Source organism: Podarcis filfolensis (genome assembly GCF_964270895.1).
Source record: "Podarcis filfolensis genome assembly, chromosome: 9".
Taxonomy (NCBI): domain Eukaryota; kingdom Metazoa; phylum Chordata; class Lepidosauria; order Squamata; family Lacertidae; genus Podarcis; species Podarcis filfolensis.
Window position 1 is genome coordinate 6,348,152 of NC_139610.1, and position 19,745 is coordinate 6,367,896.

The following is a 19,745-nucleotide window of genomic DNA, read 5'->3' on the forward strand; positions in this document are numbered from 1 at the left end:
TGAAATGTTCACTTCCTAGGGACATCTGGTTCGGAATTCAGTCTTGACTGCCTTGGAACTCAGCCCAAACTAGCCCCAAATTTGTCCGGGAAACAGAATAAGCCAAGCCAAGGCGACCTGATCTGAGTTTGGGGAAACTCACTTGTTGCCATTAAGAGCACCCTTTATTCAGGCAGGCATTGTCTGGGGATGTAGAAGCCAGATTTTGTTCTGTTAGCCACCATCCTTTTTTATATGATGAAGGGGATAGTACCCCCAACCTCAGCGTCCTTCAACAAGCCCCCCACTTCTTGCAGGGAACAAAGAATGTGGCAGGACTCACAGGGGACGGAGATGAGAGGGCAGGTTGAGGAAGCCCCTACCCCCAGGATCCTCCCTGGCAGATCCACCCACTCTTGTCAGAGCCAATCCCACCTGCCCCCAGGTTATTGGTCAATCCTTCCTCTGCATCATCCTGATTCAGCCCGTTTATGAAACTTACAGGGAGGGAGACTGGGTAGCTCCTCCGCACGGCAAATGGTCCCAGCAGGAGCAAAGGGTTGGCTTCTACCAGAGCATCTCTGCAGTGCACCAACCTCCTCTCTCCCTCCTGGTAAGCAAGCGCTGCACCTCCACCCCACCTGCAGGATGCTTCTGCCCTCCCTCCACCTGCATTTCCAGTAATTTTCTTCTTCCCAAGCAAATCTTCATCATCTGGTGGGAGTCCATTGATCTTGAAAGTATCCATTTGGGGGGAATGCATGCCAAAACTTTAATAAAAGTTTATTAGGGAATGCCATGCTCCATTCAGTCTCTTGAGGAATGGGTATGAAACTTGAGGGGTATATTTACAACAGATGCTCTGCCCTGCCATCAAGCGTAGATCGCCACAGGCTGCACAAAGGACGAAGGCTCCCAATGCTTCTTGAGCTGACTTTGCTAATTTGGATGAGTCTTCTGAGAAGAGGGAAAGAGCAGTTGTCAGGAAGGTGTCTAGAATCTCCATGACCCAGTCGCCAGATCTCCTACCCACTCTGTCTAACATTCTGAGGGCCTGCACAATGTGGTTGCCGCAAGGGGTGCACCCCTGTAACATGGTGCAAAATTTCACTCAACGTTTCTGTGTGTGGAAAAAAGGCAATGATGTAGAGGTTTCCTTGCACATCCCCTGTCTGGGCAGAATGACCTCTAGACATGCTCCCAATCTGCCAGGGAGCCTATTTAGAAAGATCAGGCATCAGGTGTGTTGGTATAGAAAGTCACAAATACAGGTATGGTTGAATGACCCAGGGGGACCCGTGGCTGTTGGGGGTGGGTGGGTGGGCAGGAAGGAGAGGCTGGCATTGTGGGTGGGGGGAGGAGGACACTGAAAAGGCTGAGGCCTACCCTGACTACTAGCTGAGTCTTCGGGGAGAAGGTGGGAGCAGGGTCGTCTTAAGCATATCTGGCGCTGTGGTGCAAAGATCCCTCTGGTGCCCCATTCCCTGTTTCCCAGTTGTCAACCTTTTCCCAAGCTACCGCAGGGATCGCTCTCCTCCCGCGGGGCTTGGGAAGGAATCTGCACACCTGCCAGCCATATAGTTGGCGGGGCACAGCTTCCATCCTAAGCCTCTACGGGGATGGCTCTCCTCCTGCGGAGGCTTGGGAGGCAAGCTGCATGTCCGCCAGCCAGATGGTTGACGGGGCGCAACTGGCGGGTGTGCAGGAGGGAAAGGGGAGGCTGTTGGCAAAGCTGCACAGGTCCCCCACTCGCTGGGGCACCCCTGAGAGGCCTGCGCCCTGACACAACGCATCAGTAAAACCAATGGGAAAGACGGCTCTGGGTGGGAGCTCACCGCCTGACTCATCCCTGCAGAGAAGCCTCTCGCAAAGGAGCATCTCTCAGCACTGATAGGTTAGCTGGGATTAGGCCATGCTGATCCTTTAGACCAGGCATGTGGAATGGGTTCTCAGGCTGCTCTCTGTTTGGATTTGGATTTGATATCCAAGGAGTCTCAAAGCGGCTAACATTCTCCTTTCCCTTCCTCCCCCACAACAAACACTCTGTGAGGTGAGTGGGGCTGAGAGACTTCAGAGAAGTGTGACTAGCCCAAGGTCACCCAGCAGCTGCATGTGGAGGAGCGGGGAAGCGAACCCGGTTCACCAGATTATGAGTCCACCACTCTTAACCACTACACCACACTGGCTCTCTGTAACACCTGCCCCCAATTAACGAAAACTAGGGACTCTGTGGATTGGTTTTGCATGAGGCAGAACCCCACGTTTGTAGGGGATTTTGGCACCCGAGGTTCCAAAACCAAAACTTCATCTCTGGTTGTCAGATTCCTGGAGAAACCCTACGTCACCCTTGGTGCAACATGAGACTGGGTGTGTTGCTGGACTCTGGACCCCCATCAGCCTCGACAATCTTGTCCAATGGTCAGGGATGATGATGGGAGCTGGACTTCAGCAACACAGGACTCCCTCTCCCTGCCCTTGAGCCGCTGGGTCAAGACACCTGCCCAACAAGGGGCAGCCCTTGCACTGACCTATAATGGAGCCAACCTGCACTGGGCTACTTTGGGGCACTCGCCTTCACTCCATATATCTTTGCATTCTTCTGCTCTTCATCTCCTCTCCCTTCCTTCTCATCCTGTGAGTGGGTAAGGGAGCACTCTGGTGAGCTAGAGGCATACTAGAACTTTCCAAGCTAAGTCTAGGCTGAACTTTGGGGGTGGGTGCGGTTGTGCACAGAAGAAGAAGAAGAGTTTGGATTTGATATCCCGCCTTTCACTCCCCTTCAGGAGTCTCAAAGCGGCTAACATTCTCCTTTCCCTTCCTCCCCCACAACAAACACTCTGTGAGGTGAGTGGGGCTGAGAGACTTCAAAGAAGTGTGACTGGCCCAAGGTCACCCAGCAGCTGCATGTGAAGGAGCGGAGACGCGAACCCGGTTCCCCAGATTACGAGACTACCGCTCTTAACCACTACACCACACTGGCTCTCACAGATGAAACCCTAACTCCCTCTACTTTCCCTTTTGAAGGGATGCAGTTCCCAAGGTCCAGAAGACACCAGAGCTCCCTCATGGCTCTTATTGGCCAGATGTAGGGATGCAAGGAGGCAGCAATTTCAGTCCCATCCTGGTTTTGTTGCAATCAGCATGGTTTCCATTCTGCTGCAGTTCAGCTTCTGCTAAAACTTAATGCTTTTCATCTTACTCTCCACTATGGCTGAAGCTTATGCAATTAATTTCAGTGGAAGGATAACGTCAAAAACAAGGCAGGAAATAATGTAATTATGTATCTAATGTTTGTGGACTGAAAAAAGATTGCAAATACAGCATATATACTTTCCTGACCTCAGGTGAACAAGCAGATTACAGGAATTTCTGCCCCTATTTCTGTTTCCAGTGGAATTCTTTGTGTGCTAGATAGTTGTGACGATGGATCAGGGAGAAAATCAATTCAGTTGGCATATGAAGCTGAATCTATAAAATTCTCTCTTTCCAAAATAAGTTGAGAACCAAGACACAGAAGCAGCTTTTAAAATTCACACTTATTCCAATTTTTCAATGCACTTCTCCAACTGAACATTTTTTTTACAAAAATGCATCTATTAGGGGGAAGTCCCTATAAATATGAAAATATTGGTGAAAACAACATACAAAAATGCATTATATTAGAAGCAATTGCTTGCAAAAAATATGTATGTCAATCAAAACTGCATACAAAGATGTGTTTAGGAAAAATTGGCACTAAAATTGCTGGTGCATTTTCATGGGGATTTATTTGTTTATTTATTTTGCGAATTAATGCAGAAATGTGGAGAACCAAATTTAAGGGTGGGAAAATGAAAAACTAAGAGAATAGAAATTGACAGATGCTTCCATCCCAAGTTGTGATGGTCTGGATGTCAACCAATAAAGGTAAAGGTAAAGGGACCCCTGACCATTAGGCCCAGTCGTGATGACTTTGGGGTTGCGGCGTTCATCTCACTTTATTGGCCGAGGGAGCTGGCGTACAGCTTCCGGGTCATGTGGCCAACATGACTAAGCCACTTCTGGCAAACCAGAGCAGCGCACAGAAACGCCGTTTACCTTCCCGCCAGAGCGGTACCTATTTATCTACTTGCACTTTGACGTGCTTTCAAACTGCTAGGTGGGCAGGAGCAGGGACCGAGCAACGGGAGCTCCCCGTCGTGGGGATTCGAACCACCGACCTTCTGATCGGCAAGTCCTAGGCTCTGTGGTTTAACCCACAGCGCCACCGGTGTCCTGTTGCAATTAGATCAGGAAAGAATGGGATGAACTGCCCCATCCTTTGTGAAAATGGTTAGACATAGATGTCTCCCTAAGGCCCACCCAGAAAGCCATCATAACTTGCCCCGGGAAACTCTATTCCTGCCCACAGATATGCTAATTACTCACCAGCAACGTGTCCCCTAGGAGTAGAGGGGTTGGTGACAGGTCCAATCCAAGATCGCGCTCCAGAAGTCGGGTGCTGTAGTCCTGCTTCTCTCGCCCCCATTTCCTGGCAGACTCCTCCAGCTGTGGCAGAGAGAACAGACAATGCCTGTGACAAACTTGTGCACTGTTCTGGTTGCCTTGTCTCAAAAAGGATACCGTAGAGCTGGAATTCATGCCAACGGATGCGAAGGTTAAAAAGAGGCCCCTTACCTGATTCTCCAAGGCATTGATGCGAGCCTCTGCCCTCTCCAGTTTTGAAATCAAAGAGAGCTTTTCGTTGCTGTTGGAAAACGTATCCTGTAGGGTGAGGAGAGAAAGTTCTATAACACGAGAAGAGAGGAAGCAGCACGAGAAAGGTAATACAGTGGTACCTCGGGTTAAGTACTTAACTTGTTGCAAAGACCCATGGAATCAGACTGCCTGAAACACCCACTTCTCCGCATACTCAGTCTCTCTTCCTTTGAAAACTTTCTGCCCAACTGCATTATTTGCCACCTGTTATTTGTTTCCACCCAGCTCTGCTCACCTGGAGATCAGCCTACAGAGGCCTCCCTCTTGCTATGTTCCCATCTCTTTAGTGGAGGACCGTAGCTTTGTGGTGTCTTTGCATGCAGAAATTCTGATGTCCAACCTCTGGGCAGTGGTGTAGCGTGGGTTGCCCGCCTCACCCCCACCCCGTGCTACGCCACTACCTGGGATTTCTGATCAAAAGGATCAGGTGTCAGGGAAGAGACCCAGTCACAGTAGGTTAATTATGGGCTAGCGGCAAACAGGGCAGTCATCTTCTCCCTCACTTTTGTCTTAGCCCAGGATTAGCTAATACCATGGATGCTCAAGGAATTTGTTCTGTACACTTTCTGATAATAACTTTCTGATAATAACACTGGCCCCGGCCTGGTGGAACACTCTGTCTCCTGAGACCAGGGCCCTGCAGGATCTGATTTCTTTCCGCAGGGCCTGTAAGACAGAGTTGTTCCGCCTGGCCTTTGGCTTGGAATCAATTTGATTCCCTCCCCCTCTTTCTTTTTTCCTTTCTCCTGCTGTGATGAGGCTGCATTTGAATGGTTTAATGTTGCATTTTAACCTTGTTTTTAAGTTGTATTCATTCAACTTGTTTGTATTATTGGTTGTTAGCCACCCTGAGTCCGGTGTTGGCTGGGGAGGGTGGGGTATAAATAAAATTTATTTTTTTTACTACTACGATCATATACTGCATAGTAATGTAAAATGTGAGTAAATTCAAAAGGGTATTATGTACAGGACATCTGTCCTGATTTATTTCAACAGAGAATTATGCACAGGAGAACTGTCCTGATTTAATCCAGGACAAATGCCCTGTTTTATTTCTGCAAGGTATTTTGTCCAGGGAAAGTGCACAGGATGGATGGTTGCTGAACAGCAACATCTTACCGGTAGCGCTTGCTGCTGCAATATGATGGGGGAACGATAGTAGGAAGACTTGCCCAGTTCGTCTCGCAACCTCATGTTCTCCATCATCAAGGTAGAGTAGAGACCCTTGGACCAGCTGTCACCTGGAACTGGGGGTAAAGACAGCAGAAGATGCTCAACTAAAGGAAAGAGAAAGCTGTTGCAAAAAGGAGTAAGGAAAAGCCTCTTTACATTTTCAGGGGTGCAAGCTCAACTGATTTCTACCTACGGGACCACCTCTCCCGGTATGCCCCACGGAGGACCTTAAGGTCCATAAATAGCAACACCCTAGAGGTCCCGGGCCCTAAGGAAGTCAGATTAGCCTCAACCAGAGCCAGGGCCTTTTCAACACTGGCTCCGGCCTGGTGGAACGCTCTGTCTCATGAGACCAGGGCCCTGCAGGATCTGATTTCTTTCCGCAGGGCCTGTAAGACAGAGTTGTTCTGCCTGGCCTTTGGCTTAGAATCAGTTCGATTCCCTCCTCCTCTTTCTTTTTTCTTTCTCCTCCTGTGATGAGGCTGCATTTTACTGTTTTAATGTTGTATTTTAATCCTGTTTTTTAAGTTGCATTTCAATCAACTTGTTTTTTATTGGTTGTTAGCCGCCCTGAGCCCGGTCTTGGCTGGGGAGGGTGGGGTATAAATTATTATTATTATTATTATTATTATTATTATTATTATTATTATTATTATTATACAAAAATATTTGTATACCACTATACATAAAAATATATCAAAGCAGATTCCAATAATAAAACCATAAAATGAGACATCAATTAGCCCTTGTTGAAGGACGTAGTCTTAATTGCCCAGTGGAACAGAAAAGCTTTCAGCATGTGTTTAAAAGATGGCACAGAAGGTGCCTGCTGAATCCCCAGTGGCAGAGTGTTCCCCAGGACTGAGCCAATGACACGAAAGCCTCGCTTTCTTGATGTTGTCAAATGAGCCTTTCCAATGCAGGGAACCAACTTTGAATGGCAGCAAGTGCAGCAGAGATGCTGGAGATGCACAAATTGCCAGCAGTCACACTCACCTGAGCCGAGGGGTGCTTCTGAAAACTGGGTGTCCTCTTTTGACCGCTCCTTCATCTTCCCTTCCAGCATCATCTCCATCCTCTCAATCACCTTTCAATGGAAAGAAGCACTGGATGAATTTATAGGAGGGGACCCTTCACTCCACCCTAAGCTTCTGAGAGACGGCTGTGATGTGCTGGTCTCCAGCAATGGGCTCAGTGCAATGCGCAGGAGTGCCAGTTTGGCCCCATGACCATGGACTCCTGGGGCCATGGCTGCCATGCAGCGTGCATGGCCCTGGCACCAAATTTTGTGGCTACCCGGCCCCTTCATGGGGAATTTTGTGAGTGTTTGGGCACTGAGAGCCCCAAGGAGTTGGCACCTATGCTACTGGGAGAGGTTGCCCCATGGGTAAGATTTGGTATAACAGTAAGACAGACGCCCTTGGGAAACGATGGTCTCTCCTCCAGTTGAGTTATCTAAGTAGAAGCTGAACAGGCTCAATCTCATAGGCCATTCTGTCAGCTGCCACATGATACAAGCGACCTTACAGTGACTTTCATGAGGTGGTACCAGATTCTGGGCTTAATGTTTTTATGGGGTGAGTGCCCTATAGATGGCAAGGTGTCTTACTCTACTCGGGGCTCGTCCACACAGCTTTCTGTGCCACAGTTCCAGGTCTGCGCTTTAAACCTCTGAGACCGAGTGTCTTTTTTGCCCTGGTGGTTTCCCTGTAGAAGCCTGCTCTTGACCGCTGAATCAGAGCAAACAGCAATCCACAGGAAACCCGAATTGCCATTTGTGCTGAGTCCCTCCTGAGCAGCCTCCCCAGATTCTGCCCCCAAGCCCCTACCCTGATGTCTTCACATTTCTCCCAACCGTTTCCCCTCACCTTTTCCTGTTTCTTCACTGCATCTTCCAGAGTTTGCATCTTGGCGATCTTGGCCTGGTATTTCCTTAGCACCATTTGCTGCTGCTGGTGAGCTCGTTGCAGCATCACGAGGTCCTTCTCTCGGTCATTTTTCTGGTGGTGGGAAAGGACCAAGGCCCTTGAGATGGGATGGAACCAGTCCTGATTTCTTTGGGGGTGGGGAGTGAGTGGTAGAGGCTTCTATGTGGAGGACTCTGGACAGACCCAGACCCAGACCTAGCGGGGACTGACTGATCCTCTGCTGAACAGATGTAGAAAACCTGTGATCTTCCAGAGTTTCCTGGACTACAAATCCCATTATCCTTGATGGACAAATCTATCCATTTCCATTTCTTTCCATTTCTCATTTTCTCAATCTTAAGTTCACTTCTCTCCATTTCTATGTCAGTTTGTGATTTTTTTTAAGTGAACATGAAAAATCGCACACATGTGCATTTTACCTATTAAGTGCATTTTTGTATACAAAATCTCCCCATATATCACCATTTTTTTCACACACACACACCCTTTTTCTTTTTTTTAACTAAGAGAAGCACATGTGTGCACTTTCTCCTTTGGGTATGCATTTTTTGGTTGGATAACTTCATTGCAAAATGCAGTGAAGTGTGAGTTTGGGAGGCTGGCAATGTTTCATTTCAAATCCTGGTTTGGGAATCAGGTAGGTTCCTATTAAAATATGGACCAAATAAATCACTGCCCCCATTCCTACCCACAATGCAGGGTCTCTCCAAAGCTGTGATGAATGGCAAACACAGAAACGCTTACCCGAATCAGTTCATTCTGCAGCCTTTGAACACGGTCCTTCATTCTGGCCATCTCCCGGGCCCCAGCACTTAGTTTCTGCTTGAGGGTTACTAAAAAGCAAATGGCAGAAGCTGGAGAAAACCCCATCCAGGGAGGACCATGGCTCTCATACACCATGGTGGATGCTCTGCCTTCTGTATTGCAGGGGATTGGACAAGATTACGCTTTGGGTCCCTTCCACCCTACAATTCTATGGTTCCATGATATAAGAGGCTTCTTGCCTTATGTGTCCCAGTTCTCAACATCAGTGAGTGAGGCTATGAACATGAGAAGCAGCTTTATATAGAATGAGACCATTGGACTATCTCATCTGTCACTGCCCACTCTGACTGGCAGCACTGCTCAAGGGTCTCAACCAAAGGTGTTTCCCATATTTTTTTTTTTATTAAAAAAACCTGATACAGCAGGGGTTGAATTTGGGACTTTGAGCAAATTGTGTGCTTTAGCTCTGAGCAATACAGAGGATGACCAGGTAAGGCAAAGATGAGATGAGAACATAAGAAGAGTGTTGGATTTGGCCAATGGTCCACCAAGTCCAGCATCCCGTTCTCTTCTGCTTGGGTCAAGCTTGCAGGTTTCCCACTGACATCTGGTTGGCCACTGTGAGAACAAGATGCTGGACTAGATGGGCCATGGACCTCATCTAGCAGAGCTCTTCTCATGGGACAGTGCTCTTGCCCTTGGGTTCTGCTTATGGGTTTCCCACAGGGCTCTGGTTGGTGTTCATACAGGGCTGTTCCAAAGCATTGATCCTCCTATGATCCTCCTTCTCAACTCTGGCTCCGGCCTGGTGGAACGCTCTGTCTCATGAGACCAGGGCCCTGCAGGATCTGATTTCTTTCCGCAGGGCCTGTAAGACAGAGTTGTTCCACCTGGCCTTTGGCTTGGAATCAACTTGATCCCCTCCCCCTCTTTCCTTTTTCCCTTCTGTGATGGAACTCCTATTTGGGGACTTCCCTGGCTTTTTTCTGGTCCATGTAGGACCAGTTTGGATAGTTGGCCTTGGTGAAGACTTGACGTTGTTATCCCCCAAAAGTTTTTGATTTGAGTTTCCACTGAAATGAGGCTGCATTTTAATGTTGTACTTTAATCTTGTTTTTAAGTTGTATTTTAATCAATTGTTTTTATACCGTTGTTAGCCGCCCTGAGCCCGGTCTTGGCTGGGGAGGGCGGGGTATAAATATTTTTTTTGATTATTATTATTACTTTGTTAGGACCAAATTCCAGCCTGGCCCTAAGCAAGGATTGGCAAAAGAAGTTGGGCAATCTCCTTACATATCCTGTCAATGATTTCGGCCTTTGTCATGACGTCAGGGTCTATGTCGTGAAACAGGATGCGGCCCACATCTTCATGCATGGCGAGGTTGCGTCGCAGGGCGCTGTTCTCAGACTCCAGGTTGGTGACGTGCTGGCGTAGGGACAGGATATCATCCGCCATCCTCTGCATGGCTGCATGGTAATTGTCCATCTCCTGGCAGCCATTGGAAAAAAGGAAGAATTATGACCCAATAAAGTTAGTTAGAATCCACAAATTGCACCCTGTTAGTTTTGACAGGGCCTGATGATTATCAGCTTGTGGCAAGATGGAGGTGGGCTTTTTCCACTGGTGCCACCTGTGTTGTGGAATGTTCTCCTGCTGAAATACGAAAGACTCCCATCAGCATTGGCATCCCGCCAGCTCTTGAAGACACACTTGTTTAGACAAACGTTACCCAGAGCCTCTTATTTTCATTGGTGCTGTTTGGATGGATGGGTTTTGTTGTACATTGGAAGGGGACATTTATAAAAGGTACAGTGGTACCTCGGGTTACATATGCTTCAGGTTACATACGCTTCAGGTTACAGACTCTGCCAACCCAGAAATAGTGCTTCAGGTTAAGAACTTTGCTTCAGGATGAGAACAGAAATTGTGCTCCGGCGGTGCGGCAGCAGCAGGAGGCCCCATTAGCTAAAATGGTGCTTCAGGTTAAGAACAGTTTCGGGCTAAGTACGGACCTCCGGAACGAATTAAGTACTTAACCCGAGGTACCACTATATCTGACTTTTAGAAGACATCTGAAGGCAGCCCTGTTTAGGGAAGTTTTTAATGACTGATGTTTTATCGTGTTTTTAATTTATCGTGTTTTTGCAATTTATTCTGAACAACAGGCGAATTTAACAGTAAACAATGTATTAACTGAAACCTGTATAATAACTAAGGGAATGAGACAGGGATGCCCCCTGTCTCCATTATTTTTTATTTTAGTATTAGAAACATTGACAAGGAATATGACTGGATGAAAGCACAAGAGGAATTACATTAGGGAGTAAAGCGTATAAGTTAAAAGCATTTGCGGATGACCTGGTTATAACTGTGAAAGAACCCTTGGAAAATATACCAAGGGTAAAAAAGATAGATAAAATTGGACAAGTAGCAGGTTTCAAGCTTAATAAAAATAAAACAAAAGCGTTATTGAAGAATATGTCAGAACAAATGAAAAATGAATTTAAGCAAAAAACGGACTTAGTGGTAGTAAAGAAATAAAATATCTAGGGATATGGTTAACAAATAGAAATATAAATATTTTTAAAGATAATTATATAAAAGTGTGGAATGGAATTAAAAGAGCTATGGAGATATGGGGAAGGATGAATTTAATATCGTGGGGAAGGATCTCAGTGATAAAAATTGATTTTCTTACAATGTGGTTCAGGAATCCCTTGTGTATTTTTACTTTCTCATACCATAGATAAGCATGCCAACCATATCTGTTATCATGTCCTTCTAAATCCAGTATATCTGTATTCTTTAATTGTACCCATTCCCGCAACCAGCAAAGACAAGACGCTTCATAATATAATTTCAGGTCCTGCAGTGAGAATCCCCTTCTTTGTTTTTCATCCATTAATAATTAATATTTTATTCTGGGCTTCCCCCCCCCCCCGCCAGACAAATTTAAAGATATATTTTTCCCATTGTTTGAAGTGTTCTGCTCCTCTGATTACGGGTCTGGTTCAAACAAAAATAGCATTATTGGCAATACGTTCACAAAAAAAATAAACATGAAAGAGAATTGTCCTATGTACAAAGATCTGTTAACAGAGGTGGAAAATAAATTGAAGGTAAAAGAGTATGGAGAAATAAACCGCCTGTTAACAGATTGGTCACAATACCACCAACTAAATGACATATTCAGAAGTGATAAAGAAAAAGGCTTTGGGAAGGAATTAAGTATGAAAAAGAACTGTTGGAGAATAATGAAAAATTATTATCAAAAATGCATAAACTGCTGTTGGAATGGGAGGCGAAAGATGAGGAGGTTAAAGATGTAATGATAAAATGGGCAAAGGATTTGGGATATAATATCCCACCTGAGTCATGGGGAAAGCTGTGGAAAGAGGATTTGAAATTTACGGCGTGTAGTACACTGAAAGAATATTATATGCAAATGATGTATTGCTGGTATTTAACTCTGGTAAAGATTGCAAAGATGTATAAAATTCCTCCAAAATATGTTGTAAATGTAAAGATAATGAAGGCACTTTTTTCACATGTGGTGGATTTGCAAAAAGGCAAAAGACTTCTGGGAAATGATATATAATGCATTAAAAAATGTTTAAGATAACTTTTCATAAAAAACCAGTAGCCTTTTTGCTTGGAATAATGGGGGAAGAAATACCAAAGAATGTAAAGAGACCATTTATGTACGCTACCACGGCTGCTAGATTGTTATTTGCCCCAAAGTGGAAAGAAGATGGCGTACTAACGAAGGAAGAATGGACAAACAAGATGACAGACTACGCCAAAATGGCAAAACGTACTGTGAAGATCAGGCATCAAGATGAGAAGATAAAATTTATAGATTATGTTAAAGAACACTGTAAATATGTTAAAACATTAGCAGGATTGGTGTAGCATTTATGAGATAATTGGATATCTTAGATTAAAAAAAGAATTGAAAAGTAATTATATGCAAGGGGAAGAAATGTAAAAAAAATTGGGAACTGGGGGTGGGGGGAGCCAGACAAGATGAATTTGGTGTTAAGATGAATGGGAAAATGTTGTTATTTTAGAAATCTTGAAAAATATTTTTTTATATATAAAAAAAGGGAAGGGGGGGGGGGTTAGCGATGGCTACTAGCCACAGCTGGAGGCAGCAGTGCTTCTGAATACTAGCTGCTGGAAACTATGGGGCTCTTGTGCAAGTTTCCCAGAAGAGGCCAGTGGCGTAGCGTGGGTTGTCAGCACCCGGGGCAAGGCAAGTAGTTTGCGCCCCCTAGCCCGTGGATTTGCGCCCCCTAACCCGTGGATTTGCGCCCCCTAACCCGTGGATTTGCCCTAACCCCAGATGTTGCGCCCGGTGCGGCCGGCCCCCCTGCACCCCCTACGCTACGGCACTGGAAGAGGCATCTGTGTGACTACTGTGACAGCAGGTGCTGGACTAGATGGGCCATTGGCCTGATCCAATAGGCTCTTCTTATGTCCCTATGGAATTGTTGTTGTTGTTGTTTAGTCGTTTAGTCGTGTCCGACTCTTCGTGACCCCCTGAACCAGAGCACGACAGGCACTCCTGTCTTCCACTGCCTCCCGCAGTTTGGTCAGACTCATGTTAGTAGCTTTAAGAACACTGTCCAACCATCTCGTCCTCTGTCGTCCCCTTCTCCTTGTGTCCTCCATCTTTCCCAACATCAGGGTCTTTTCCAGGGAGTCTTTTCTTCTCATGAGGTGGCCAAAGTATTGGAGCCTCAGCTTCAGGATCTGTCCTTCCAGTGAGCACTCAGGGCTGATTTCCTTCAGAATGGATAGGTTTGATCTTCTTGCAGTCCATGGGACTCTCAAGAGTCTCCTCCAGCACCATAATTCAAAAGCATCAATTCTTCAGCGATCAGCCTTCTTTGTGGTCCAGCTCTCACTTCCATTCATCACTACTGGGAAAACCATAGCTTTAACTATACGGGCCTTTGTTGGCAAGGTGATGTCTCTGCTGGGATTATGGATGTTCATTTAAACATTTTGATGAAATGGTTTTTCATCATGTCTTTTCATTGTTCAAGTCATGAGGAGGATCCATCTGTAGTAGCTCCTGCCATCAGTGGCTGACATGTGATGATTTCAGCCTGGGTCTGATTTCAGACACTTATGGTGGTTAGACAAATTCATGGAGGATCAAGCCATCAGTGGCTGCTGGTCAGAGTGACCACTTATTGCCTCCAGTATGGGAGGTGGTTTGGGACGTGGGTGGCGCTGTGGTCTAAACCACTGTGCCTAGGGTTTGCCGATCGGAAGGTAGGCGGTTTGAATCCCCGCAACGGGGTGAGCTCCCTTTGCTCAGTCCCTGCTCCTGCCAACCTAGCAGTTCGAAAGCACGTCAAAGTGCAAGTAAATAAATAGGTACCGCTCCGGCGGGAAGGTAAACGGCGTTTCTGTGCACTGCTCTGGTTTCACCAGAAGTGGCTTAGTCATGCTGGCCACATGACCCGGAAAAACTGTCTGTGGAGTGGACAAACGCCACAACCCCAGAGTCGTTCGTGACTGGACTTAACTGTAAGGGTCCCTTTATCTTTTTATGGTGTTATAAGTTGGTTTGTCAGGATGTGGGTGCCGCTGTGGTCTAAACCACCGAGCCTCTTGGGCTTGACGGTCGGAAGGTCGGCAGTTTGAATCCCTGTGACGGGGTGAGCTCTTGTTGCTCTGTCCCAGCTCCTGCCAACCTAGCAGTTTGAAAGCACGCCAGTGCAAGTAGATAAATAGTTACCGCTCTGGCGGGAAGGTAAACGTCATTTCTGTGCTCTCTGGTTTCCATCACGATGTCCCATTGCACCAGAAGCTGTTTAGTCATGCTGGCCACATCACCCAGAAAGCTGTCTGTGGACAACCGCCGGCTCCCTTGGCCTAAAAGCGAGATGAGCGCCGCAACCCCAGAGTCGTCTGTGACTGGACTTAACTGTCAGGGGTCCCTTTACCTTTACCTTTATGGGAGGTGGTACATCTCTGAATGGCATTTGCTAGTAATCACAAGACTGGGGAGCACGGCTGTTGCACAGCCTGCTTGTGGGCTCCCCAGAGACATCCAGCTGGCCACTATGAGAACAAGACAAGCATTTGGCCTGATCAAGCTGTAGGGCTCGTCCTATGTTTTCATGATGTAAGCAATCGAAAAAGGATTCTCCTCCCCAACCCCCTCTAACCTTGGCCAGATTGCACACGCCAACTTCCTCCCGTGTCAACAGCTGTTTTGGTTCAGCGAGATCCTGCCCCGCAGTACGAGAGTGACCTTGTCTGCTTGTTCCAAGCCACATGCTCTCCCTCTTCCCTCCCTCCCGCTTGTCTCTCAGCAAAAAGGCAAGTGGTTTGCACACAAAAAGGTCAGCAGAATTGCAGCAGAGGGACCTTGTCCTCCCGCCCACACAGCACAAGATGCTTTCCTAATCACCTGCAGCTTTTCTCCGAATGAAGATAGTGACCCATCCGGCTATAGAAAGCATGTAGGCGCAAAAGCAGATATGAGAGAGGCAAAGTGCAAGCTTTGTCTTCTTACACAGATCCCAAATGTTGGTGCCGGAAATTGAGATCCTCCTGGAAGCATTTTTGCTAGGGATAACAGGGGATGAATTAAAAAAGGAAGATTACAAACTATTCATGTACGCAACGACCGCCGCTAGAATCTTAGCGGCTCAGAAATGGAAATCCCAAGAAATCCCAACTTTAATGGAGCGGCAGACAAAAATGTTTGAATACACAGAATTGGCGAAATTGACCTAGAAGATTCGGAACCAAACAGAAGCAAAGTTTGAAAAGGATTGGAGTAAATTTGTTGAATATATACGGAGTAATTGTAGGAATTTAAAAACTGTAGCAGGATTAATGCAAATCTTGTGATGTGGATGGAGTGTAAATAAGAAACTGTAAGAAAAGATTTGAGACATGAAAACCGTTGAAGGGATGAAAGGAAGTTCGGGTGCAATATGGCGCAGGGTAGATATGAAGACATACAAATTTTTGAATGTAAGAGGGTTTTTTTATTTGTTGTTGTTACAAAAAAGCAATAAAAAGTATTGGGGGGGTGGGGAGATTAGAATAAATTCCAAATTGGCCCTAAATAGGGACGGGCAAGTCTGTCAATGTTCTAATTTTTCCAACCTTCAGTTCAGTTCTCCACATCACTTGGCAAACTCATCAGCAAATTTCTGCTAATATGCACATGTTTTTATGCAATTTTGCCATATACACACATTTAAGCAAATTGTTTTTCCCTAACATGACACATTTTTAAAGGTTTTCCCATGCTAACACATGCATTTTTAAGGCACACCTCACTTTAGTATATGCAGTTTGGAACACACTTTGGCTGGAGAACTGCATTGCAAAATTGGGGAAGTGTGAATGTTGAAGTATGGCTGTGTTTTGATTCACATATTGTTTTGGAAAGTGTGAAGAAGAAGAAGAAGAAGAAGAATTTAATTGCACTTATTTGCTGCTTTTCTTTTATAAAAAGCAACCCAAAGCAACTTACAAAATAGCACAACAATTAAAACCAGCATGAAACAAAAATAAAAAACTAAAACCACATTCATTCATATCAAAGGCAGGTCTAACACATTCTGGCCTGTGAAAGAGGGCACAAATAGCTAAACCCCTCAAAATTAAGGGCCAAAAGTCTGGGTAAAGAGAAGCGTTTTCCATGCTGCCTTAAAGGAGATAGTGAAGGTACGTGCCTCTCTGAGGAAAGCATCTCACAAGTGGGGGGCCAGCACTGAAAAGGTCCATTCTCATGTCTCCGTCCTCTGCACTTGCCGTGGAGGGAGCACACAGACAAGGGCCTCAGATGCCAAATTCAGGGTCCAGGCTAGTTCATGTGGGGAGAGGCAGTCCTTAAAGTACCAGAGTCCTGAGCTATGTGAGGCCTTATGGGTCAAAACCAGCCCTTTGAACTGAGCTGAGAAACTAACTGGCAGCCAGTGCAGCTGTGCCAGAATTGCTTTAACGTGCTCGGACTGCCCTGCCCTGGTCAGCACTCTGGCTACAGAATTCTGCACCAGCTGTAGTCTCTGAACTGTTTTCAAAGGCAGCCCTATGCCCAATGCATTGCAGTAATTGATCCTGGCGGTCACCAGAGCACAGACAACCGGAGTTAGGCGACCCCTGTCCAAATAGGGGTGCAGCTGGGCCAGCAGTCAAAGTTACGGCAATCTGTGCCACTGAGGCTACTTGAGCCTCAAGTGACAGGAGTGGACCCAGAAGCCCCCCAAAATGACTGATTAAGCAGCTTTCCCTTGAAATGCAAATCCTTTCCCCATGCCTCACACTAAATAGTACCCAAATTTCCTGCCAGGCAAATGCTTCTGTTGGGGCAGATCAAGCAAATGGGAGGCAGTAATCCAAATGTGAGCAGCAGTTTCCCTTGGCAGTGGGGGTGAGAGGGCACTTGGGGACGGGGATGGCCATGACAGAGTTGCCTCCATGCCAAACTGCTGACCTCACAGGCACCTGGCCTTGCCCCAGCTTTCAATGGGATGCCAAGAGATAAGCTTGGTTTGTTTGTTTGCAGAACAGGGAGATTGACTGCCTCGAATTCTGGAGAGGGGGAGAATGCCTGTCCTTCTGACGCGTGACGAGGAAGCCTGCTGGAAATCACTGTGCAAGGAAGTATCCTGATATGACTCACGGCCCAGGCGTCAGAGCTGAAGGCCTCAGCCCCCCCGGCATGGGAATGGATGGGTGCCCAGTAGGGTGCTTGCTTAAAAGGTAAAGGTACCCCTAGCTATTAGGTGGGACGTGGGTGGCGCTGTGGGTTAATCCACAGAGCCTAGGACTTGCCAATCAGAAGGTTGGCGGTTTGAATCCCCGCGACAGGGTGAGCTCCCGTTGCTTGGTCCCTGCTCCTGCCAACCTAGCAGTTTGAAAGTACGTCAAAGTGCAAGTAGATAAATAGGTACCACTCCGGTGGGAAGGTAAACGGCATTTCCGTGCGTTGCTCTGGTTTGCCAGAAGCGGCTTAGTCATGCTGGCCACATGACCCGGAAGCTGTACATTGGCTCCCTCGGCCAATAAAGCGAGATGAGCGCCACAACCCCAGAGTCGGCCACGACTGGACCTAATGGTCAGGGGTCCCTTTACCTTTACCTAAAGATACCCCTGACCGTTAGGTCCAGTTACAGATGACTCTGGGGTTGCATACTCATCTCGCTCTATAGGCCGAGGGAGCTGGCGTTTGTCCGCAGACAGCTTCCGGGTCATGTGGCCAGCATGACTAAGCCGCTTCTGGCAAACCAGAGCAGCTCACGGAAATGCCATTTACCTTCCTGCCAGACTGGTACCTATTTATCTACTTGCACTTTGGCGTGCTTTCGAACTGCTAGGTGGGCAGGAGCAGGGACTGAACAACGGGAGCTCACCCCGTTGCGGGGATTCGAACTGCTGACCTTCCAATCAGCAAGCCCTAGGCTCTGTGGTTTAGACCACAGCGCCACCTGCGTCCCTAGTGTGCTTGCTTACAGGCTGCCAAACGGAGAGGAAAGAGATGGAGGAAGAGCCTGCAGGATCAGGCCAGTGACCCATCTAGTCCAGCACCCTGTTCTCACAGTGGCCAACCAGATGCCTGTGGCAAACCCATAAGGAGGATCTGAGCACAAGACCCTTCTCACTTCCTGTAGTTTCCAGAAGCATTTAGTCCCTCCGACTGTAGAGGCAGAGCTGAGCCATCAGTGCTAGTGGCCTTCGAAATCTCCTCCTCCATGAAATGGCACCTCTTCAGATAATGCAGAGCTCCTTTACAATTCCCAGCACCCTTAACAAACTACAGTTTCCAGGATTCCTGGAAGGGGAGCCATGTGCTCTAAATGTATGGTGTGCTTTAAATAAGCTTTTTAAAAAATGCATTGTTTTAAAAGTTTGGTGTTTGGGAGGAAAAGTGGGACAGAAATTTAATACCAACCCAATACCCATCAGTCCCTGACAGTATGGCCAAAGGACAGTGAGTTGTAGCATGGGAACATTGCGAAGGCTTATTTATTAGTTGGCTAGGGCGTTTCTGCAAATCTACTTTTTTTTTAAAAAAAATATTTATTACTTTTGAAGGTTACAGAAAAAGAAGAAAAAAGAAAAATAAAGACAAGAAAGAAAGAGGAAAAAAAACACAAAAAAGTGAAAAAAACACCACAATACAATACAGTATACAAATATTATAAAACCCAACCCAAACCCATTAGGTTAAACACATAAATTAAAACAAAAACAGTTTAAAATACATCTCTCCTTTTCCATATTCTATCCTTCATTTCCTTGTTTCCTCGACTACCTCACACCTCCCTTTTTGTATTCCAGTTCTTCTAATTGTTTCAGCAAATCCTTTCCATCTTCTGCAAACCTACTTCTCTGCTGCAGAGGGCAGCATCTTTCTTTTAATAGATTTGTTTTAAAAAGCTTCCAATAGCTTCATGTTCTCCCAAAGATTTCCATAGGGACATCGCAACACAACACAGCACAACTCAACACAAACTTCCCTGTATTCTTTTCAGCGCCTGCTAAAAACACTCTTGTTTAGACAAACCTACCCAGATGCTTAGAAAGTTGACGTGAATTTCAACCTGTTTTAGCATTTAAACTTGGGGTAGATTTTCAACTGTTGTTGTATTTCCCCCCTTGATTTTATTGTTTTATCTTTTTGTAAACCCTTCTTCGGGTTGGGGGTGGATGGGAACACACTGCCTTTCCTTGTAGGTAGTGCCAAGATGGAGCTATCTTCAAATATCTGAAGGGCTGCCAGGTGGAGGGTGGGGCCGGCTTGTTTTCTGCTACTCTGTGGGGAGGATCCAAATGGACGGATTCAAATGATAAGAAAGGAGATTCTAGCTAAACATCAGGAAGAACCTTCTGGTGGTAGAGTCATTTAACAGTAGAATGAACTCCCTCAGAAGGTGGTGGACTCTCCATCCTAGGAGGTTTTTAAGCAGAGATTGGGTGGCCATCTGCCAGGGATGCTTTAGACAAGATTCTGGCATTACAGGGGGTGGGCTAGAGGACCCGCTGGGTTCCTACCCCCTCTACAATTCGATGATTCTAGGAAGTGCCATAACTCTGTCCAAATGTTATCCTATTTATCCAAACAGAGTCTGCGCCTGTAAGCAGTCTGTTCATAGGTTGTGAGTGATGTCATATCATCAATC

The 19,745-nt window shown here is 46.4% G+C and overlaps 1 protein-coding gene across 5 annotated transcripts in view; it reads right to left on the reverse strand.

The window, feature by feature from the left end:
• Window positions 1-726: 726 nt before the first annotated feature.
• CCDC33 (coiled-coil domain containing 33) overlaps window positions 727-19,745 on the reverse strand; it is a 154,606-nt gene continuing 135,587 nt past the window's right edge. For 3 of the 5 annotated variants that reach the window (XM_083630315.1, XM_083630313.1, XM_083630317.1), the window contains 9 exons: window positions 9,876-10,071; window positions 8,562-8,650; window positions 7,758-7,889; window positions 6,886-6,976; window positions 5,836-5,963; window positions 4,636-4,722; window positions 4,387-4,506; window positions 2,552-2,611; window positions 727-936 (listed from right to left, as the gene is read on the reverse strand). In XM_083630315.1, coding sequence (XP_083486441.1) covers window positions 919-936; window positions 2,552-2,611; window positions 4,387-4,506; window positions 4,636-4,722; window positions 5,836-5,963; window positions 6,886-6,976; window positions 7,758-7,889; window positions 8,562-8,650; window positions 9,876-10,071 — 921 coding nt within the window. In that variant the 3' untranslated portion in view covers window positions 727-918. Of the gene's footprint in view, window positions 937-2,507; window positions 2,612-4,386; window positions 4,507-4,635; window positions 4,723-5,835; window positions 5,964-6,885; window positions 6,977-7,757; window positions 7,890-8,561; window positions 8,651-9,875; window positions 10,072-19,745 lie in introns of all 5 variants that reach the window. The other 2 variants (XM_083630314.1, XM_083630316.1) reach the window with 2 other exon arrangements.